The 24,641-nt window shown below is 39.7% G+C and overlaps 1 protein-coding gene across 5 annotated transcripts in view; it reads right to left on the reverse strand.

Moving 5' to 3' along the window:
* The window catches only part of NAV1 (neuron navigator 1), a 202,700-nt gene that overhangs the window by 120,576 nt on the left and 57,483 nt on the right, over window positions 1-24,641 (reverse strand). For 3 of the 5 annotated variants that reach the window (XM_072423129.1, XM_072423121.1, XM_072423144.1), the window contains exon 3: window positions 21,802-22,146. The exons of the other annotated variants lie outside the window; for them this stretch is intronic. In XM_072423129.1, coding sequence (XP_072279230.1) covers window positions 21,802-22,146 — 345 coding nt within the window. The remainder of the gene's footprint in view (window positions 1-21,801; window positions 22,147-24,641) is intronic. 5 annotated transcript variants of the gene reach the window in all.

A 24,641-nucleotide genomic window follows, 5' to 3' on the forward strand; every position in this document is an offset into this window, starting at 1 on the left:
TGTTTCATTATCTAAGAAGATTTCCCTTACATTACTCATACCTGTAATCAGAGTTACCCCACAATAAGAAAATATTACCAATTTATCATAATGAGTGTTTCAGTAGTTCTTCACACTTTTATTGATTGAGTATTGATTATGAGCAACTTCCCAATATAGTTCTATTATGTGCCATATTGGGTATAGATACTGAGTTAAACGGATCAGACTTGTTTATGAGTACAGATATACTTAGACTGATGAGACCTTAGTGAATAGTGAGTGATATAAATCAGTACCATTGTACTTAGGCTACCATTGCCTGAGGCTAGCCTCCCACTGAGGACATCTTCCTGAGACACACTTTTCTGGATTTGATTCCATGTCTGATTCTGGATGAACTTGTTTTGCTTCCTTGCAATTGCTTATCAATGTGACCTCTCCCAGAGGAACAAGAGGAGTCGGTGTACCTGAGTTCCAAAGCCATGAAGTATGTGCACTATTGCGGTCTGCAGCACACGGTAATAGTCAGCCCCCAGCCCGGGACTCTGCCAAGCTGGACGCATATTCTTGTAAGGTGTCTGTTTCATAAGGTAATGGTCAATCCCCAGCTCGGGATCCTGCCAAGCTAGACACATATTCCGGTACACTGTCAGTATTGCTGATACAGCACAGATGGGGAGCAGGCACAGCAGAAGGCATGCAAAGGGATTGGCAGGCATACTGCCAGATTGATGAAAGGTGTGTAAGTCTGATGATGTGGTCATGGCTACAAGTAGTGTATCTGATAATATAGATATATAGAGAATATAGTATAATCAGTGTGACAGGTCTCAGTCTTATGTCCTAGTATATTTTATCATTTACAACAATAATCCTCAAAGTATTATTGACATAAGTTTTTGAAATGCCCAATAGGCCTGACAAAGGCTTCTCCTGGAGGTGACATGTGCCTATGTTAATGTATGTGCCCTAAGTATCCTTTAGGAAACAGACGGATTCCATGGCCTACCAACCTACAGTTGTGAGTGTCGGCAATCAAGAAATACTTCAAATAAAGGCACAGAGTGCCCATGCCTATGATGGACTTGATTGATGGATCGCTTGGGAATAAATCTTAAAAATCTATAATATTGGACTTTTCTACCACAATCATGAAAATTATGGACTGATTATTAACAATAGACTGTGGGGAATCACCTAAGTCGCCTTTCTCTTTTTACCATATCAGAAACTTAATTCTAACTTTCAAAGAAAGTTTATTGCATATGCTAATAATTGAAGAACTGAGAATAATGAAGGGAATCCAGACAAATAATCATGGTTCTCGTGTAGCTAATGCTTCGATAGCCACAAGCGGGGGTCTGTTGCACCTCAAGATTGTTTATAGATATTTATAGATAGATATAAATGTGCATATATGTGTGTATAGATATGTGTTCAGGGATTTATGTATATAGTACCCTGTTGGAGATATCCTAATAGTGAGACTGTATCTAAGTAAACATGAAAACCTGTTGTATCTTTGTACTGGCCTCTGGCCCGCCTAGGGGTCTCTAATTCAAGGACTTCACAGGAATAACAAGAGGTAGTAAATACCAACAAACAAACAGATGATAGAACAGATCACTAGTAGGGCCTTCAAGGGGCAATTAATCCATCAAGCCTGAGTCAGCAGAAGATGGATGCATAATCAAACAGATGGGTTGGGTTGATAACCCAGCTGGACCTCTGGTTGACCCTTACATTTAGATTCCAGCAAGAGATTCTTGTATCAAATTTAGTTGGGAGGTCCATCAAATTACCCTAACCAATCCCAATCTAGTAGGGTGTGTGCCAACTGATAGTCATTGTACAGAATACACCCACTAACCAATCCAAGAGTCCCAATGTTACCTAATAGGACTTACCTATATAAAAGGGGAGCTGGAATATAAGAAGAGAAAGAGGGAATAATGGGAGCTGCTAGGGAATCAAGCCCCTGGGGTACACTTCAACATTTTTACAGGTAGCTATAACACATTCCTGAATTGTATTCCTATATTGTTAAGTATATGTTTATGCTATTATTTCTATATTGTTTTAATGTATTTTGTACTAAGTAGTTACTGGGTTATTGTAGGGGTTACTACTAATAACTTTATGCCCATGTGATATATATGTAACATTGATTGAAGTTCCTATGTGTTTAAATATCTGACAATATTGCTGTGTACTTTGTCTTACCTTGTTTTCTTAATTAAACTGTTTGAGTGACTAGCTATTATTTGTGCATGAACCTTCTTTAATTGAATATCTATATGCATTGATAGGGGATCTGGCAGCTACCCCGCAGCCCAAACCTATCCTCACCCTCAGAGGCTCTAGTGAAGACCTGGTAGCTGCTTAGTCACGCCCCTCTGGAGTGTACCCGGTCAGTGGCACAGTGGGTCCACACCCGCTTGCATCACACTCAACCAATCCCAATCTAATAGGGTGTGTGCCAACTGATAGTCATTGTACAGAACACACCCACTAACCATTCCAAGAGTCCCAATGTTACCTAATAGGACCTAACTATATAAAAGGGGAGCTGGAATATAAGAAGAGAAAGAGGGAATGATGGGAGCTTCTAGGGAATCAAGCCCCTGGGGTACCCTTTAACATCTTTACAGGTAGCTATAACACATTCCTGAATTGTATTCTTATATTGTTCAGTATATGTTTATGCTATTATTTCTATATTGTTTTGATGTATTTTGTACTAAGTAGTTACTGGGTTATTGTAGGGGTTACTACTAATAACTTTATGTCCATGTGATATATATGTAACATTGATTGAAGTTCCTATGTGTTTAAATATCTGACAATATTGCTGTGTACTTTGTTTTACCTTGTTTTCTTAATTAAACTGTTTGAGTGACTAGCTATTATTTGTGCATGAACCTTCTTTAATTGAATATCTATATGCATTGATAGGGGATATAATTTCCATATTTATGCAGATAAAATATTCCTAAACAACACCGCCCGCGTTACCACCTCACGTCATCATTTTCAATACATGCAATACATAGACATTATTCCTGTACACCCATCATGTGACACAAAAGCCTAGGCAATGATTACATGGTGCCTGACTACCAGGGGCATTGTGTTTGTTTCAATCCATTAGAGACCGCATAATGTAATATTTAGTGTCAGACACACTTGTGATGTGAACACACAGCCTGCATAGATAGATAGAAATTAGTCTTTTCAGGGGGGTTTGTTTTGTTAGTTATGGATGAAGTAGTAAACTACCTAATTTTTTTCAATAAATTTCAAGTTTGGTCTAAGTTTTTAATTTCTGTGTATTTGAGTTTGACACCCCGGAATTAAAAGGGTTTATTTAGAATAAAAGTTACAAAGTAAAAAAATTAGGAGATAGAGCAAAGCAAAGCGCAGCACACATGTGTGGAGAACCAATGGCAAGATCAGAAGGTCTGACTACTAGCCCTGAGGGAGGATCATTTAAGCTGAAATTTTAATATATGCCCCAAAAAGTTATATTGTTCTTGTTACTATATTACATCAGCATTGTAGAATCACCACAACATTACTTTAAAATTTACTACAGTTGACATTCAAAAATGGGACCCAAGGAGTGCCACATTTTCGAAAATTCTGGATTTTTGAAAGTTATACTTACCTCCACACACAGGCCAGCCTTCCTCTCGAAGCACTTGTGAACATCTGGCACAGTTCCAGGGAGCAGGCAGCAGGGACATCTCAACGTGTATTATATGTAGTAAGCAAGACCTAACAGCTGTTTCTGCAGAACAGCGCCCTGTATTGAAAATGCGATCTGAAATTCATGCCTGAAAACTGAAGGAAACGGATTATCGATGGTCGGATTTTCGATTGTCAACTGTACAACTAATAGAGACATAAATCTTATTATTATCTCAACTGACTCCATTAAGGCTGGATGATTACAGCCCCCATCACAAACACAAATTTTAAGAATATCTAGAACAGACACTGGCTGTACCAGCGTCCACTCAAACCACTTTAATAAGAAAACCAGTCATCCATTAGCTAAAGCATAAAATCAACCTAAATAAATATAATATATATTAATTTTCTTCATCACAAAACAGTCCTTCAGGAAGCTGGGAGTGCATTAAACTGGTTATAAACTGGTATACATATTTACACACACACACACACACACAATGATGTTACATTACCAGGCCTATTCAACAACTAGAAAATATAGGACAAACTGAAAAGAGTATGCAAAAATGTACAGAAAATCTAGCAAATGTATTTATTCCTTTTTTTGGCCCCCAAATAATCCTAAATATGAACAGCAATTGGCCCGTGGCTGCATTAAATTGATTATAATAATTATTTTAATTGAAATAGCGTCGCTACTACAATTCCCGGCATCACTCGCGTCTATAAACTAGCGGGCTCTCTGCCTATGCATGGCCCCGCATTGGACTGTTTTAAAGATGCAAATAATGCCGGGAATTTTAGTAGCGGCGCTATTTCAATGAAGAGGGAATTTCAGAGGCAGGCCACTCATAAGATTTATCTATGCAATGGCAGCCTCTGGCATTTTCAGCACTCCCCCTCAGCTGTACTTTTCTTTGCTATTTCAAGGCATGGACTTGAATGGTTGGATTTTCATAGAAGAATATTGGTATTATTGTTAGCCTGTGCAAAAATGTTACCATTGAAATTTAACTCAGAAGCCTACAAATAGAGAAAGAGGCATAAGATTTTTTTTCTTAAATTTTTTTAAAAAATGTTTACGCCTCTTTTTCTAATATACGCTTGTTCCAGATAGAATGTGAAGCAAAACCTCTTTATTTCCATATGAAAAGGGTTTATATCTAATGAGAAGGAAACATTTCCTACATTTTTTCAATACATTTTAAGGTTCTCCCGCGACTTTGTCTAATTTTTTAATTTTGGCCCATTGTATTTTTGAGTTTGACACCCCTTGTGTACACGGTCAATGCACATTGCAGAGTATTTGCTGTATACGTACCTGGCTGCATCCAAATTTTTATTGTTATTTTCTTCATAACTAATAATACCTTCATAGCTAATAAATACATAGCCAGTGCAGCTAAAAGGAAAGGAAACTATTCCTGTTGTCTCTATATTAGGTGACATTTCTTCCTTTTTTGTTAGAAAGTTAAACATCAAAAAGGTTGCTATGGACAACACTACACAGCCCCTTCCTTCTATTCATTTATCACAAATTAGTCCAAATACGTAAAAAACAGTAATTGAGGTTTTGTTCCTATAATATGCACAATACAGACTGCCATGCATCACAATGATGCAAGTCTTCCTGTGTCTGAGGTTTTCTGTGCGAAGTAGTGATTGTCTGCTAGGATTATCTGGGTTTTTTTTATCATTTTCATTAGAACAGTGGTTGCCAACCTTTTCGGACCTACAGACCACTAAACTTACGGGCTCCGGACTGTGCATGCGCGGGGAGCCGTTGTCACTCAATGAGGAAAAGACTTCCCCCATAGTGACACCATGATGCCAGAACCTGCCCACTTTCCCATCGCAGGTCTGAGCCTTAATTAGGAGAGTGGGTGGGTTGTGTCCAGAGACATGGTCGGCGGCTCTGGCCAGGGCGGGCGCCCTTCCCCTCTAGCGGGGTCCTTCGCCACCGGTTGCTGACAGAGCTGCATTAGAAAACCTCATATTAGTCTGTGTCATGATATCTTTACAACTTCCCTATATATCATAAACAACAAGAAATAAAGCCCAAGGACAGAGCTTGTAATAGCTCACCAGACAGAGGAGAGCGTCAAACAGTAGGGGTTTCTGTGGTCAGATGAAAAACCAGTTAAAATATTAATACATTATAACAAAAATTTACCTATTTACTTCTGTGACCAAAAAAACTCCCTACTTTTTGCAGTTTTCCTCTCTGGTGAGCATTTGCAAGCTGTCTTTGGGCTTTATTTCTTTTTTGTCATGTTTTTTTTATGTGTGGCACTTTTAGCATAGGCAATGCTGGATTTGCATTACTTTTCCTTACAAGAATTGTGCAAAAGCACACTATCATGTTCAGCCATCAAATTTCAGTTTACTGTAATCATTGTAAAAAATCAATTCTGATTTGCTGATATTGGTAACAGCACTCACATTATTTATTAGACAGGATGTGTTAGGTACCAAAGACAAACAAAATATTTATTCAACATAAATTACTTATTTGTTAGTATGTTGTTACATCAATTGATCTGCTATCATATTACCTTTATTTATTTACATCTATTTCTAAGATACTCAGCCAAGATAATAAAAGAAAGGGGTTAAAATGCAAGCTCTGCATAACTGACAAAAGTATAAAGTTTCAGAAAAGCAGGAAGTAGGAGTCTGCTGCCCTACCTTAAAAGTGGGAGTGCTGGAGACCCATGGGTTCTTTGCAACAGGCAACTCATATTTGAAATGACAGGGATAGGAATGCTTCTTCAAAGTGCACAAGAGGGGCTTTCAGATACTCTGAACCCTCCCACTAGTCAGTCTTAAAGAGACAGGAACTACAGAGCTCAATGTTACAAGCTTCAACATCCTAAACACAAATAAGAACTACACATCACATTTTGATTTTGAATTCTACTACTGTAAGGACTAAAGGGGAACTAGAATGACAATAATGAAGAAGTAAAAGAGTAAAATCACAGTGTCACATTGGAGCCAGGAAATGTATCTAAAGATACAGTTTAATGTGATTATATGTAGTTTTGCCAGTTTCCTCCTTTTCCCATGATTAACATGGTAATTGAATATTAAAAACATTTTACCTATCATCACTAGGTCTAGGTTTCTCTTTGGTATGCAGGTACATCATGGCCGGTGGGAGAGCTCAGCACAGTGCTGTGCATATCTTTAGGAGAGGTGGACCAGGGACAATAAAGCTAGGAAGGAAAGAATTAGATGATGCTGGATGTCCTTCATCTTCTAATGCACACTTGTAAATAGCTTACAGTTTAGTGTAATTAGAGTAAGTAATTTCAACACAGGAGCAAAGCCTCTATAACTGTGCAAGACTACAAATACTGCTGGAGTTCAGTACAACTTATACATACCAAAGAGAACCAAGAGAACCAAGAGCATTTTCTTATAATAAAAATGCTTACTGTAAAGTTACTGCACCCTGTAAATACCTGTCCTGGTACCCATCAGCCCTACAAATGCACACTTGGCTCAGAACTCCCTGTCCTACAGCACCTGTGACACTGCATCTTTCTGCCAGCCAGGACCTCACTTGCCATTTAGCAGCCTTACTAATGCACTCTGATGCAGCCCTACAAATGCACACCTGGTTCTGGACTCCCTGTCTTCCAGCACGCCTAACAGGACATCCTAACACTTTAGAAACTGCACCTTTCAATACTATAGAACCCTTGAATGTTGTAGCTAGTTTCTTAAAGTTCAAAGTTGAAACGTATTCTTAATTCTTTTACATTTAAAGTAACCCCACCATCATTATCTATTGAGCCTCCTTACTACTATTTTGAACATACAATCAATATATTAGGCATTACAATACATCATATCAAATTTTTCTTCTTGGGTTAGGACACTTTATTATCAGCACATGTCCAGACAAAACCTTATTACCATAAACTTTATTACCACAGAGCCAAATATTTACTCATTTTCATCAGGTAATTAAAAATGGGAGGGGGGGGGGTCTGAGCATTAGCATTACAGGTGGACCTTCTTATTTTAATGCAAGGTCTGATCTGATTTAAATAAATTGTAATATGTCATTTCTATAAAGTTATATTACAGAAAAATTAGTATATAATCTGATCTTATACTGCAACGTGTAACTAGATAGGGCAAAGGATAAGGGTGCATTCGGATATAAAAAGATGGTAAATATAGCAACTTTTGAGCGGACTGCGTATGCGCCGGAACTGGTAAGCTGTGCTTTGGAGAGCTCCCGCAGCACCGAGCCGCCGACACCCGCACACAGCCTTACCAGAGTGTCTCCCTGCTGAACATGAGTCGCAGACACACGGGGACCACACAGAACAAAAGCGATTGCCGCGAAAAAGGATCCAGCAGCTCCATCCCCCCTGACTTCCAAGATGGCACCGACTGGTGATGCAAGGCACGAAAAACCCGGGACTGTAGGTAATGTCACCGCTACCTTCCCTACATATGCTACACAGGGCCAGGACACTGAAAGAAGCGCACAGTTGTCCTCCAGCCCCCCTTCTTCACCTGCACTCTCTATTGATTTCACAGGGGAAGTTAACCCTGCCACTTCAGGCCTCACTAGAGCTGATCTAGATTTCTGCATTAATCGCATAGAGAGCACTGTTAAAAAGGAGAATGCTGATCTCAGGAGTAATTTGGGGACTAGAGTATTGGCGGTTGAGGACATTATTGAGACCCTGGCCAAATCCAAGAATCAACAGCGGGAAGTACTGAATGAGCACTCCATGCTTTTACAGCGCCTTATACTATTGCAGGATGATCTGGAAAACAGAAATAGGGGTAACAACATCCGCATACATGGACTCCCTGAATCGGTTGATTCTCAACATTTATTAGTGGCAGTTACGTCCCTGTTTAACAGTGTCTTGGGAGTACCTAAGGATTCCCCGATTGGCGTGGAGAGGGCTCACCAGGTCCCTGGTTACAAGCCGCAGGACTCAGATAGGATTAGAAATGTGGTTTGCAAATTGGCTTCTTATTCAACTAAAGCTGCGTACACACTTCCAATTATTATCGTTTGTAAACGAACAACGAACGATCCTGCACGATATCTGCGAACGATCGTATAGCACCGATCCTGTACACACAGATAACGATACGATCGTTCAAAGATATTGTACACACGACAGATGCGATCGTTTGAACGATACAGGAAGTGACGTGCACCACAGGAAGTGAATACTGTGTACGAATGTTCGGATCAAACGAATGCCATTCACCACACATCTGCCGGACTTGCCGAAAAGTCCCTGTATTCTCGATGCGCCGATCGGAAAACTTTGGTCGGTTCAACGCAAACACCAGAAGAAAGAAAGCCAAGGAGCTGATACGTCCTCTACATGAGTATATCTAATGCTCTTTGTTTTCTTTACTGTATTTTTTTTTTTGCTGCAAAACTTGGTGGCCACGGCTGTGGTGACACTACTTACTCAGGTTCTGTGTAGTCACGTACACACCGATTTATTTCCCTTTGGCTGTTTTATGCATGTTACAGTTTAATTACATGTTATTTATTATTTTTTGTTACCTGCACTGGGGGAGCGGGAGCTCACTCAGTTAATTCTGAGTCTTCACAGTCTCTACCCTAGGGTCCTCGCTGATATAGTGAGGAGGTTTTTGGGCAAATTAGAATACCTCCTTAACCGATCCTACCTGTGGTTTGTTATTTGAGCTCATTGCACTTTGACAGGTACTTCCTGGTATCTGAATTGTATAGGTGGGATATTTCTTATATCCCCCTAATCTTCCCTCGTCACCTCCACCCCCTTTTTTTTTGTTATCTGTGTCTCATTGACCTAATAACCCATTTAGAACTCAACATTTTCTTCGCATCCCACGGTCCAGTCCCAGAATTGCCACACCTAAAATCACCTTGTTAAACCTGAAAGGTTTGAACACCCCAGAAAAACGCTCATCCCTATTCTCTGAACTCCACTGGTTCAGAACTCGTGTGGCCTTCATTCAAGAAACCAATTTTCGGAGTGACAAATTACCAAAACTTTGGCACTGTAGGTTCCCAACAGTGTATTATAGCTGCTCACCTGACTCTCGCTCCAAGGGTGTATGCATTTTACTATCTGATGGGCATTCTTGGTCTCTCAAAGATATGTATATTGATGCTGATGGGCGGTTGCTGTTTGTCAAGGGATTGCTTGACCACCAGATGGTCACTCTAGCCACCCTATACGCCCAGGCATCCTTTCTCTTCGCAGCTCTGGTGAGACTAGATGAATTTCGTGAGGGCCTTGTTGTACAGGGTGGGGACTTTAACTTTGTCCCAGACCCTGCTGCGGATGTCTCCCGCAATTCTGACAGGGCGATACCAGGACAAGGCCGCGTTAAACAGGAAATGCTTTGTCATCAAATGATCAATGTTTGGAGGATCTTACATCCATTGGATAGAGACTTCACCTTTTTCTCTAGGCCTCACCAGAGCTACTCAGCCATTAACAGATGTTAACAGAGCTTTCTTCTTACTTTTTAACTAACAAGACACCAGGAATGAGCCCTCATGTTGATCTGGGAAGCTCATAAGGTGGTGATTCCTGGCATCTTCATAAAACATGGCGTCAGAATTAAAAAGGCGGCTAGACACGCGATATCGGGCATGCTCTCCAAAATTGCAACCTTGGAGAAAACTCACAAACGCACACTAGACGAGGGCATAGGACAGGAATTGATTATCCTTCGCGAGAAACTGGCCTCCCTCTGCCTCAGCAGAATCCTAGCTAACTCCTTGAAGACCCAGAGAATTTGTTCCTTTATTCCCTATATAATTAACAAACAGGGGGAAAAGACCGACCTGGTCAAAGACATAGATGCATGTTTTCGGACATATTATAAGTCTTTGTATAACCTCCACCCACATGAGCAAAAACCAGGTGCGGCCCTGGATAGATTGTCTAAGATTAAAGACTATATATCATACTCCGGTAAGCCACAACTATCCCAGTCTGACATCGAGACCCTAGAAACCCCCATCACGGAAATTGAACTCCAAAGAGCGATAAGCTCCACTGCCTCAGGGAAGTCACCTGGACCTGACGGCTTTACTTTAAAATACTTTACTTTTACTTTAAAATACTTTGAAATACTTTCAGGAAATTCTTTCACCCCGTTTTCTAGCTGCTTTTAACTCGCTTCTGTTGGGGGGAACGCTATTAAAGGTTTTACTTAGTGGCCCAAATCTCAGTATCCCCTAAGGATGGGAAGGATCCCTCGTTATGTACGAGTTATAGGCCAATATCCCTACTCAATCAAAACTTGAAATTATTCACAAAAATTTTGGCTAATAGATTGCAACCTCTATTAAGTAAATTGATACACTTTGACCAGGTTGGGTTTGTCCCCACTTGGGAGGCAAGAGACAACACGATCGGAGTGGTAAACTGGATCTTAGCTTCCCAACGTACCCATGTCCCAGCCTTCCTCCTGTCAACTGATGCAGAGAAAGCGTTCGACAGAGTGCACTGGCAATTCATGATGCAAACTCTGAAGTATATTGGATTAGGGGAAAATATGCGATCTTGGATTGGTTCATTGTACACCCAACCCAGCCTCAGTCCGAGTTAATGGATTTTTATGGACTGCAGACTGACACATCGGAGCACAAGGTTGCGGCCTTTGGGGATATTCTCCTTTTCTACCTGTATAGGCCCGTGGTGTCTCTACCTAACCTCATGCAGGAGCTTAAAACCTATGGTCACTTGTCTAACTTTAAAGTAAACATCTCCAAATGCGCAGCCCTTAATCTCACCCTACAGGAGACACATCGGGCGCAAATAGCCACCTCCTTTCCCTTTAAATGGGCCACTGGTTCAATTCGTTATCTGGGGATCCAACTAACTGCTGACATAGACAAACTTTTTCCACTGAATTTTACACCTATGTTACAAAAATTGTCTAAAGATCTTGAAAAATTGTCTAAAGATCAGTGGATTTTCAAGTACTTTCTTGGTTTGAGCATATCCAGATCATTAAAATGAACATTCTCCTGAAGTTTCTTCACCTCTTCCAGGCACTCCCTATCAATGTCCCTAGCTCCTTATTTAAACAACTGCACACCAAATTATTTAAATTTATCTGGGGCAATAAGAACCCAAGACTGAATAGGAGACTGTTATTCTGGCATAAACGTGTTGGAGGTTTGAGTGTCCCTAACTTTTCTTTAAATTAGTAAACAGTGGGTCCCTATGGAACAGAGCTTCTGCTCTACCGAATTGAGATATTTCCCATTGGTACAATCCTCTCTGAGACAGACGGTGGGAAATCACCCCTTGATAAGGGCAGCGTGTAGTATTGGTAGCAAATACTTCCCAACTGCAGATATCTCCCCTCAACCCAGCCCTTTAACACCAATCATTGGGAATCCGGCTTTTACTCCAGGAGTAGAAGATGAGAGACTTCTCGTGCTAAGGGAGGCCTTGGTCTTGACTTCTGGAGGGCCTCGCAATTATCGCACTTTCTGCGATCTCTGCCACCTGCACCTACATTTAGGAGATTTCTGTCAGTCTTTTAGAGACTTTGTGCTGGGAAATACGATTGCAGGCACGCTATTTCCCCGATTTACTCTATGCTAAATATGCCACCTAGTGAGTTCTCACCCTCTTTTCTGGCCTCTTGGGAGGGTGAGCTGGGGATGACTCTCACCCCCTCTCAATGTGGACAGATTAAACGCTCGGCACACCAGACATCAATACACAGCGGAGTGCAGGAGACAAACTACAAGATCATGACTAGATGGTATCTGACTCCTGATTAGACACCTTAGATACCTCCTAAACTCAGCCAAGACCTGTATACCGGGGCTCTGGAAAAAGACAGAGCCCCCACTGTTAAGCTCTGGCTTCACATTCAGGTTGATGAAATTATGTTGATGGAGGATCTTACTTCTGGTCTATACGATAGAACTGAAAAATTCCTGTCTACCTGGGCCCCATGGATAGCGTTTCAGGAATCTGATGAATATAAGAGCCTACCAGGTGCCTGCGGCGTTAAATATTATATCTGTTTCCCTACTACTGTTCCCACCCTCCCTTTGATAAGTAATGGTTTCTTTACAGGTATTATTCTATCTAGACCAAACCGAGGACACTACAACTGGGACTTTTTACCCCCCACTTTTTTTTTTTTTTTTTACATTTTCTACCACTCTGGACTCTTTGGACTTATGTTTCCTTGAGACCCCCCCCCCCCCATTTCCTCTGATATCCCCTGAATATTTCCCCCTATCCTCCTTGATTGGTTTACAATGTACTGTTTTAATGTGTTAAAAATAAAAAATAAAAAGTTTAAAACATTATATATAGCAACTTTTATTTTGCAAAAATGTTGGGTTAGGGTCCTGCTGTCTTTTGTGGTTTACTGTTCACCTCTAGCATACATTTGGCAGAAGTACACTTCGGGTGGGGGGCTGAATCCAGTATCTCAAAGAGGGCTATGCCCCAAATCAGCACACTGGGGTGTTGATAGGATGCTCCAGAGGATATGGACAAGGGTGGAAGAATCTTAGAAGTCAGTTGGTTCTAAAGATGTTTAGGCACAAGAATACCCTAATAAAATTCTATTTCATGTAACTTAAACACCTCAACAAGGGTCAGCTCTTACACCAGTATTCCTGACATAAATACAACCAGATGGTTCCTTTTTTCTTTTTGATTACTCCCAGTGAGAAAAATCCCAGAGGCATGAAAACAGCCCAAACATGAAATGTTTTTGAAAAAAGATTAAGGTACTGGAGCTGCCAAAAGCCTACAAGACTCTAGCTGTACCTAAAACATTGCAACTTGATATATTGGTTGGACTGCCCCCTTGAGGAGAAAATTTGAAGAAAGCACAAAGTTTTTTTACACTGAAAATCAAGATATGAAAAAATGTCAACATCTAAAATCTTTTGTCAGTAGCCTACCATGATTGTCTAGACATACTTGCTTAAATACCTTTTTTTGTCAGAAGAATAAACAAACAACATATAACATTATGTAATCACTCAAAAGCATAGGAAGATGAACAGGCTAGGTAACCTGTTTCCCCGATTTTAGGACATCCCCATTAAGTAAGCCACCCCCGATTTTTAAAAAAATAATTAAAATAAGACACTTACCCGTTTATAAGACAAAAAATAAGACATCCCCTGAAAATAAGACCCAGGGCATATTTTGGCATTTCAAAAAATATAAGAGTGCCTTATAATCGGGGAAACAGGGTATGTGCTAATACAACATCACTAAAGAGTCGAGTGAGAGAGTTGGCGGTTATATATAAAGTACAAAAATCTGTTTCAATTTTAAAAGCAGTGTGACATTTGTACAATATTCTTGTCCACATCAAGCTTACTTACTCAACAAAATGTATACTGCCTGCTTGCCAATTCTACACGTCATTGTTCTTTGCATTTAGTTAATGCATTGTTAATTGCGCTATAATAATATATTTATTATAGTCAATATAGAAAAAGATAAATTTTTGTTGGCGTGGCTTTCTTTTTTAAATAAGCACTTTAGTTTGCACAACTGTACCTGATAAAATGTGCACTGTTCTATGAGATGATTTTAGATTACAATTGATTTACTTTTGGCTTCAGGGGTCTGACCCTTACTGCCCGATCTGTTCTTACTGCGTCTCCATATTTTCTTGTAGGCACTTATTGTGGTCTTCATAAAAAAAAAAAAAAAATTATATATATATATATATATATATATATATATATATATACACACACACACATACAGTTTGACATTCAAAAATCCTGCAACCTTCGGAGTGTTGGATTTTTAAAATTCCAAATTTTTTTTATACTTTCTTCCACACACAGACCAGCCTTCCTCCCGCAGCACCGTGGACATCTGGCACAGTTTCAAGGAGCAGGCACCTTTTCTCTAATGCTCACTTGTACGTCCAGTGCTGCCTTGCACTGCGCAGGCATGAGATTGAACACTTTTTTTTACATTATAAGAAAGCCTTTAAAGGTGCATGCACAGAAGGAGCAGTGCAGAGCCTCTTGGGATATGTGACACAGATATCCCAGGAGGCTGCGGATTTTCCCCTTAGGTCTTCACCAAAATGGAAGAAAAGACTGAAGGGGAGAGGTCCTCCCAAAAAAAGTGTAAAAACAAAAAAACACATTTTTCCATTAGATAACAGAGAAAGTCACTGTTTAATATAATGTTAAAAATGTGATGCTTTATTAGCATCAAGCATGTGATATCAGAAGGGGACAAAACAGCCAGTGACCCCCTCTTATCACTGTCTATATTCTTAAAAAAAAAACTGGCTGTGAAGTTTATCCACAATGTGTAATGAGGTCATTGGCAGCGCAGTGTGATACCTGTAGGAGTGTAAAAGCCACTTGTCATATTCTGCTTTCTAAAATGTAATTACAATGGCATTATGAGAACATAATTCTCTACCTAGCAAAATGTGCTGCCTGTTCTGTTACACATATCTGTCTGCATATCTACCTCAAACACCAATTTCTCCAGAGTTTGTGTTCTAATGATGCCATAGTGATGAAGTTTTAGGGGATGTTAGTCACAGATGTTCCCCACTTGTACCCATATTTTTGGTTTCTTACACCTCCCCATTAAAGGGAAATTGAAGTTCAAAATGTTAGTAAAGTGGACAGGAATGTGTAACAGGGCAGGGAAGCCCATTTTGAAGGGCTGAGTTTTTTATGTTCTAATGATGCTATAATAATGAGATTGTAAGGGGAAAATGTGCCCACCACTTGCGCCTATATTTTCAGTTTTGTCCCCCCACCTCAGAGAAAATGAGGTTCAAAGAACAGAAGCAGACAGTAGTTTCATAGGTATAGATGTGTGACAGGTAGGTAAATATTTAGGGGCCCACCCCAATGCTCCTCGCTATGTTAGTGGCCCCGGAGTCCTAATTTTGCATTTTCAATTTAGGACTCCAAGGAGCACTTTTCTCTAAAACAGCAACCCCAAAAGTCAATTTTCATAACATTTTACATTTGTGACCCCATATCTTGAAACTCTTTAAAGCAGGGGGGCTGAAATTGTAGTAACTAGTTTCTATGAGGTTCCCCTGTGCACCCTGAAAATTACGTCATTGTGACATACAGTTTAGGAGATATGGAGGTTTGTACACAGAGAGCTGTGAGGATGCAGAACTACATGCAGACTTCACACAGCTCTAGCAGTGGATACAATTTAGAGACAGCTTTTTTCTTTTTAAATTGAAATACCAGCTCATGCTATCAGATGGGGGCGGGTCTGCCTGTGTCCCATTCACATGAAGGCTGAACTGTGTGCTCACCTCTCATCGCAGCAGCAATCCTCTGAGCGAATGACAGCTGAGCACAGAGCAGCCTCACTGAGATCCGTGCAGAGGATGAGAGCTGCCGAGAAGAGGTGGGCGGGGTATTTACAGCAGCTGGGTGGAGCAACCGGCTAAAACCCTCTTTGGAGAACTATGAAGATGTTAAACAGTAAAGGTCCCAACACTGAACCCTGAGGTACGCCACTAACAACCTTGAACCATTGAGAGTAATAATCATTAATCACTACTCTCTGAATGCAGTATTTAGGCCAGTGTTTAATAAATCTGCCTTTTCTTTATTCCAGTTACAAACCCAGATAAACCCTTTAGGAGGCCTACATGCTTCGATCTGATCCTTTTGCTATTAATATATTAAAAAAAAAATTGGGGGTTTGCCTTACTTTCCTTTGCAATCTTTTTTTCATTTTGAAGTTTTGCACATTTTATCTCCTTTTTATATCTATTGTTATATTCTTTAACATTTTCAAATGATGAAGGTTGAATAACATTTGTTGTGAGCCACATAGGGTTTCTTAAACCTATTACCCATTGGAATATATTTTTCAGTTTGTTTGTGTAAACAGACTTGAAACATTCCCATTTCTGTTCTCTGTTCTTTGAGGACAATATTCTCTCCCAGTCCAAGTCACAGAGAGCCACCCTTAAAAATGGAAAATTTGCTCTCTTAAAATTAAATGTTTTTATCTTTCCTCTTTTTGCTTCCTGTTGATAGCTTACGTTAAATTAAATCATATTATGGTCACAGCTACCTAGATTCTCTTTTATATGCACATGGATTATAAACTCTGCATTGTTAGAAAAAACTAGGTCAAGCAGACTCATTTCTAGTTGGGGCTTCTCTAAACTGTAGCATAACTTGTAATAAATTCATAGATATCTTACCTAAATTTGCAAACATGTAAAGGGCAAAAAGAAGATCATACTGGTGCTGCTCTTCCAACTCCATTAATTTTTTTAACTTGGAAGTCACTCATTATATTTCAAATTAATTTATTATGGAAGCAGTCGTAAATATATGGATAATGACATCAAAGGTTTACCTATAAAGCGTGGTCCTGTGGCAGCTGTTATGACACAGGTAACCCTTTCAACCACTAAAAATGCACAGCCAATCTCATTTTTTGCAATTTTGTATCTTATGGATTTTCAAGCATTAATATCAACAAATGAACACTGACTGATATTTTAAATAATATTTCTCAATTTTACCTTACTACATTTTGCCATAATATTAAGCACCTTTGTTCTTTCTTTGCTGCTCCTGTCTAGTCTCCTAACAATATGCACCTTATATTAAGTTTGCCCTATCAGCCCTCCCTGTGCGGGCTGATAGGGCAAACTTGATAGGGCCCTTCCTGTGTGGGCTTGTTACTGGAATTAATAGCTGTATGTGTACATCATTTTAACAGGAACTTGAAAGCCACTATTAACCTAAAGGTATAAAATAAGCACCTGTACTTTTTAAGCAAAACAATATATAAAATATACAATATGTATGGTATTTAAAGTTTAAAGTATTCAAAGACTACTCCCCAAAAAACATACATACATGAGGCACTGTATTGTCCTTTAATCCATTAACATGTCAAATGCTCTGCCCCTTCCTTCTTAGGACCCCCGCTTTCATAACATCACATGAATGCATCATATTGACTACAGTAACAATGACAGATACAGTGCAACCTGCTCATACATATGCCTAATGTGGCTCAGTCACACACTTTATTCTGACAACTGACACAGACAGGCAAAAGGAAAATAAAAATGATACTAAAATGTTCAGAATCAAACGATCATAAACAAACCATAGAAATGCCATATCACAGGAAATACGTATAACCATAAAGTCAACAAGCATTGACTATGTACTATGTCCATTTATACTAACAGAGGGTGTGTCTGCTCACAATATACATTTCTGTGTCCCCCCCCCCCCCCCCTTGGAGCTCTGTCTGAATTTTTCTATTCATTGTTCATAGTGCACTGGTAGGGGGGAGTAGGCTGAGAGACAGCTAGGGAAGGGACCCTGCACATGGCTATAGAGAACACAGATGTGAAATGCTCTGTACTTCCAGCTGTCACCAAGGAACATAGCCAAGAGATTACTAACCCTATCCACACCCTGCACAAGATGGGGACACTCTTTCAAAAATATTAACTCCTTCACTGCTAGAGATGTTGACAACACTACACCTCCAATATCTAACCTGCTTCATCTCCACTGACTAATAACAGACAAATTATAGTTGCCCCAACTAGAACTTGTTGGGGCAACTATAATAGACAGTCTTGATTTTTGAGAGCAGTCCTTATGTCTGAATGAATCAGTCAGAAAATAGGTCAGAAAATCTACAGAGCATTTATCGCCAGTATTTTTTTTCTGGTATTTTAAATGTGATTTCTTTATGAAGGCATATCTTTTCTGAATAAAACAACCATTCAGAGTCACTGGGCCTGATTTATTAAACTTCTCCAAGGATGGAAAGGATACATTTTCATCAGTGAACCAACAAAGGGTGATCCAGCAAACCTGGAATGGATCTGGTCCAGGAATTAAAACATTTGCTAACAATTTGCAAATTATTTTTAAGAAATCCATGAATCACCCAGTTTTACTGATGAAAGTTTATCTTCTTGTGCCTTGGAGAGCTTTGTTAGATCAGGCCCAGTGTCTCAGCAGGCTGAAAGTAAGGGGGTCTTCCCTCTTAAAGAGCTAGTTACCTAATTTGATTATGGTGCATAAAGTATACAGTATAAGCTTTAGCTCCCACTAGTGAATTAAAATGTTCAGAGAATAATTACATAGGAAAAACATATAATTCCCAAGGTCTTTCAAATGTTCCTATTTGATCACTCTGTCCAGAGGTCAGAGAAATAGTACAGTACTGCACCTCTGACGTTACCCCTCATGGCAGGGAAATACAGCAAAAGGAAATCTTACTTGGTATAAAGAAAATCCCCTATTATCCATGTTTTGTTTTTTTTTAACTTTTATAAATTGTAGTATCAGAAAGTTAAATAGCAAAATAAACTCTGCTGACTCAAATCACTTGGCCAGTAATAGTGTAAAAGAGCCAAGTGCCAATTTGCATCAGGTACTGGTATTTTAGAGGAAATGCCACCCCTCATGCTGAAGAGTATGTATGCCAGTATGAGCAAGGTAGGGATCTGCACACACACCAGTCCTGGTACAATAATACTTAGATATGTATTGGCATGGTTGCACTTATAAAATTCACATTTCCCCAAACTTTTATTATTTCATTTTTTAAAAATTAAAACAAGGTTCAACCTGTAGTCAAGTTGATAAAGCATTACTGTGATTTAGGCTCCAGTTTTGTTAAGAAAAAAACACTAAACTTTTGGTGAATATTTAACATTACAAGTATTTTAATAAGCATAAAGTTTATGTAAAATGAAAATGTAATACAGCCTACCAGTCCTTAAATGTGATAGCTGGACTTGTCCTGTCTGCCTTTGCTCATCTCTACTACTATTATTGGAACTAGAACCTTACACATCAAATATAGTTTTTTATGCTACATCTTCAGATCACAGGACATTACATTTCCCAACAGGCAGATAGGTATTGTATATACCAAATAACTAGTTCATAGCCTGAAAAACTAATGCTTGGGATTGCAGATCCTATTCTATAATCTGCTCATGGACCTGTACCAAAAACCCCAAGCCAGGCTACACACCACCACCTTCCTCTCCAGCCCAATACCTTTACACAAAGGTATGCTTCTATAATCTGCTCCTGGCCATGTACCAAAAACCCAAAGCCAGGGCACACGCCACCAGCTTCCCCTCCAGCCCATTATCTTTAAACAAAAGCATTAGACAGGGATGCCCTCCTGTCTCAGCTGTTATTTAAGCTAACCATAGAACCATTAGTACGCTATATAGATGTGACTCCTCACCTGCATTGGATTCACCTACAGCCAAAGAATTACGGCATTTTTTGCATATAACATTCTGCTCTTCACCTCTGATCCCTCGGCAGACATACCATGTATCCACTTGATGACTTTGAACAAATAGCAGGGCTACAAATCAACTTTGAAAATCAAACTGAAATTCTTACCTGTAACCATAGAAAAAGTTAGATTCTGGCTCATACCCTTTTTGCAATAGCTAGGGACCATATTATGTACTTAGTCTTTAAATTAGTCAAAGCCACCTCATCCATATATACACTGAACTACCCACCAGTGATCCACAAGATCCAACAACTCTCTGGGAAAACTTAACTCTCCCTATTTGGGCGATGCATCTAATAAAAACGGTCTTATTTGCTAGACTGCTTTACTCACTCCAAACCATCCCCGATACTCCCCCACAAGAGACGTCACTCTCCTCTTTCATGTGAAAGGGACCGTGCCCCAGAATCTCCCTGACAAAACTCTTCTTGTCGGTAGCGGAGGAGGGGGAGGGGGCGCTAACCATAAGCCAAACATAAGGCCCTACAACAGGGGTAGGCAAACTTTTATGGCCACTAGGCCATTTCAGGGGTGGGTGGGAGCACACCAGTCCCACCCTAATGGCTCTGCCCACCATCAGGGAACGCCCCCTGAAGTGAAATCCCTCTCCTCCCTATGCATTGCGAAGGAGAGGGATTTACCTTCAGGTAGCTTTCCCTATTTACCGCAGCAGCGGAAGTATCAACGCCGACCGCGGTAAATAGGGGAGCAAGTGCAAGGGGGCGGCTCTGGAGCTCCGGTAGTTCCTAACGACCCCTGGCCAATCCGCGGGCAACCCGGCCGGCATTAGGCTGGATCAGCCAGGGGGCATTAGGCCGAAACAAACTAGCAGCTAAGCCGTATCTGGCCTAAAGGCCAGAGTTTGCCGACCCCTGCTCTACAACTTGGCCAGTTTATTCCAGCACACAGTGCTGGAACTCGCCACATGCCTCTCCATGCACTTTTAAATACAAATAAATACAAACTGCCTCCAGCGGCGACACACTCAATATATCACGCGCAATTTGCAAGATTCTGCAAGTCCCGGACTCAGAATTTTCCCTCAACCCTCTAAGTCAATGCCTTTGACAGGCTCTTGAGGGCATCTCTTTTGTCAATCTTCATTATATACTCAAGTCTGCAGAGTATTTACAATCAACCGCTGTCTCTATCGAACTTTGCATTCCTGAATCTGATAGATAAGTCAGGAAGATTAAAGTGAATGAGATATGCACAATGCACAAAGCCTATAGGGTTTACAGACCGAATCGTGGTGACACTGCACTGGTCCAGCCTGGAGCGTCAATGTGCCCAAAATGCGGTACCCACAGGGCATCCCTGCAACTTTTCTACTGGACCTGTAACAGTGTGGTCGGATTCTAGAAACAAGTAACAAGATTTATACGGACTTAGACATGAATCTGGCTCCAGGAAAGAGGAGGATGGAATTGGCAGGCTTGTGCCTCCTGACAGCAAGGAGGGCTATATTGAACCCCCATACCAACATCCCCATACCTTGTTCTCCCCCTTTGTTTTTGTATTTATGTACTGTTATAATGTTATCAGAAAAATCTCTAAAACCCAATAAAAACATTAAAGTGCTGCCAATACATCTAGGTTGTGTAAGCTGCAATATAGTTAACGTTTGTTTTTGACTGTACACTTTAATTGTAGATCTTAAACTTCTGTTCTGTGTACAATGATGTAAAGCCTTGTGAATGTGTTTCTAAAACTACCTTTAAAATGGCAAATAATTATAATAGGGGAGGGGCTCTGAAAAATTCTAATACTAGTTTTTAGCTATTTTACAATTTGTATCACATACCTAGTTATAATGTCATCATCTTCATGTGATGTCTCCTTTCCCAATTGGCAGTCACTGTCACTTCCATAACCAGATTTTAGATCACGCTCTGCAGTTTCCATCAGCTCTAAACGTTGTGTAATGCTGCAAATTCTTGAGCCAGCACGAAGAGGCATTGTGTGTGAAAATTGCCACCCTCCTCCACCACTTTCTGAGCGACAACCACCAACAGAGGGAGCTTCTCCAGCTTGCAGCCGTGGACTAGCCTGTCCATATCGCCAGGACACAGGGGATGAACGATTGGAAAGGCTGGAAACACTGCGAGGGTTGGCATCATCACTGTCGTAGCAAGGCATGTCTAACGAACTAAACATAACGAAAGGCATTATTATCAACTATTTGTTTGAAACAGATTAACAACGATTTTAAAATATGTAAATAATCAGTAGTTTGTGGTTATGTCGACTATCACAAATCAGCTTCAGTTTTTGAGAATTAGTTCAGCTAAATAAACTTCACAGTGCTTGTACATCTTGCATTGTTCTTACACAAGAAATTTTAGTTTAAATGGATAACCAAATGATTGCTATGTTAATGGAATTGGAACTTCAATAAAAAGCATGCAGGTATGAAGTATGCATTTTCTTTTTTTTTTTTTGCTCATGTAAAAATGCACATTTGGACTGAAAATTTGTCAAACACATGTATACAATAATTTAGCATAAACACCTAAAAAATAATAGGTGCACATAAACACAATAATATAAATTATTTGTAAATAGATACAAAATCTTTTAAGTCCTAAAGTTACATGTGTCCATCCACAGGCAGCACTTTAAAAACCTTTGCATGTCATCAGTTTAAAGTTAACAGTGAATATTACCCTTTTTCCCCAATTATAAGGCACTCTCTTATATTTTTTGAAATGCCAAAATATGCCCTGGGTCTTATTTTCAGCAGCATAAAGGACACACACGCAAGATCAGATATCTGGAGCTGTCTTATAAACGGGTGAGTGTCTTATTTTAATTATTTTTTTAAAAATCGGGGGTGGCTTACTTAATGGGGATGTCCTAAAATCGGGGAAACACGGTAGCTCTGAATTTATTGCTCTTACAGCATGAGCAGAAATATCTTATATTTGTTGCTTTTTATGTATGCATTCCTATGTGTACACTGGGGAGAGCTTTATTTATTATTTTAATATACATATGTTTAACATTTTTCTTTTTCTTCTTTTTACTTAATTTGTTTATGAAACTTGTTAGAAATGTGTCAAGGATGATGTCACTGATATACCAGGAAGTGGACTCTCCGTTCCAACTGCATATTTAGTGGAAGAGTTAATTGAAGTGGAGAATACAATGAGCTGCCCAGTGTTCAGCAGAGCATCCCACAAGGGGTCATAGGCCTTACCTACTACACATGCAAAGGATGTAGAACAGAACACAGTTAAATTTGAAGGCAGATAGACAGGCTGGGCAGAGACAGTAGATAAGGGAAATCACATAGAAAAACCACAAGTAAGCTTTGCCAATGTTTGTGCATGTTTTTTGTATTTTTAAGTTTATGTATATAATACAGGGGTACAGAGGTGTGTTTGCTTATGTAATGGGCAGATTGTGAGTAATGTTTGAGTTTTTGTCCAATATAAACACTTTGTGTAATGTTCAGTTTGTGAGAAGAATTTGTTTAATGTGCAGATTATAAGTATGTCTGTGTGAGATCTCCAATTTAATTAATTTAAATTCCTTAGAATTAGATGATTAGGTTGATGATCCTACATAAGTGTTTGTAATTTGAAGAATGTGAGTATGTGTGTAATGTGCAGATTCTGTATGTATAATTTAAAGACTGTGCATATGTCTGTGTAATGTGTAAGCTGTTTGTATGTGCCTGAAATGTACACATGTGTGCGTGTTACCTCCACTAACCCACCCCTAATTCACACTACACCTTCACATTTATTGTTTAGTTTTGTTTTTTAAGTAAACGACTGAAAATGTACATTTCCTTTGTGATTTTATTGAACTGCATAACCTTTATCTGTAAACATCAAGTATTTGCTTGTTCATAGGACCCAATAAAGACAACAATTTCCATGGGGGCATTTACTTTTTTTACATGGTGCACTGAGCTGTGGAAAAGGGAAAACAATACCCCTAGAAAAGAACTACTGAAATACTAAAAAGGTGTTGCTTTTAAATGGTAATATTTATTTTTTTCCCTTGATCATGCTGTTTTATTCTAAATTAAAAATCCTAGTTCACAATTTTGTAGATTCATTCAGAATTTGTTACGACTCCACCCGAAGATTTTCTGTCCAGCACCCTGCAACATCTTCGGCCCCCCTTTAGCTGTGCAAAGATGTGCCCTTTTTTATTATCCCTTGCACTTATTTTGAGGCTGTTCACAGCTGAAGGGGATTTCAGAAACTTGCAGCAGCCAATAGGCAGTAGGAGTAGTTCTTGGTTCCAGCTTTGTCCTGTTTTTGGCTGCTAGCCTTATTTTTAACCTCTCCCCAGCGGTAATCCCCAATGTGACTCAGGGTAAAAAAGCAACTGCTGAAAGCAGTAACCCCGAGTCACACTTGGGGTAGCTAAAGCAATGAAAAACAATGATAAATACTAAGTTACCTGGTCCGCCTGCGTCCTTCTTCATAATCCCGGTCCTCTCGCATCCTCCGGTCGGCATCCTCTGCATCTGATGAGTCACCCCGGAGCTGCTGGTGACGTCAGTGCATGCCGCCGTTGTGTTGGGGAAGTGGCGGGAACATCAAATTATTTTGTATTGCATTCAATACAAAATAAATGTATTAAATGCAGTACAGTGGATTTATATGTCTAAAAGCAGTACATTGT

Source organism: Pyxicephalus adspersus, chromosome 1, assembly GCF_032062135.1.
Source record: "Pyxicephalus adspersus chromosome 1, UCB_Pads_2.0, whole genome shotgun sequence".
Classification (NCBI taxonomy): Eukaryota; Metazoa; Chordata; class Amphibia; order Anura; family Pyxicephalidae; genus Pyxicephalus; species Pyxicephalus adspersus.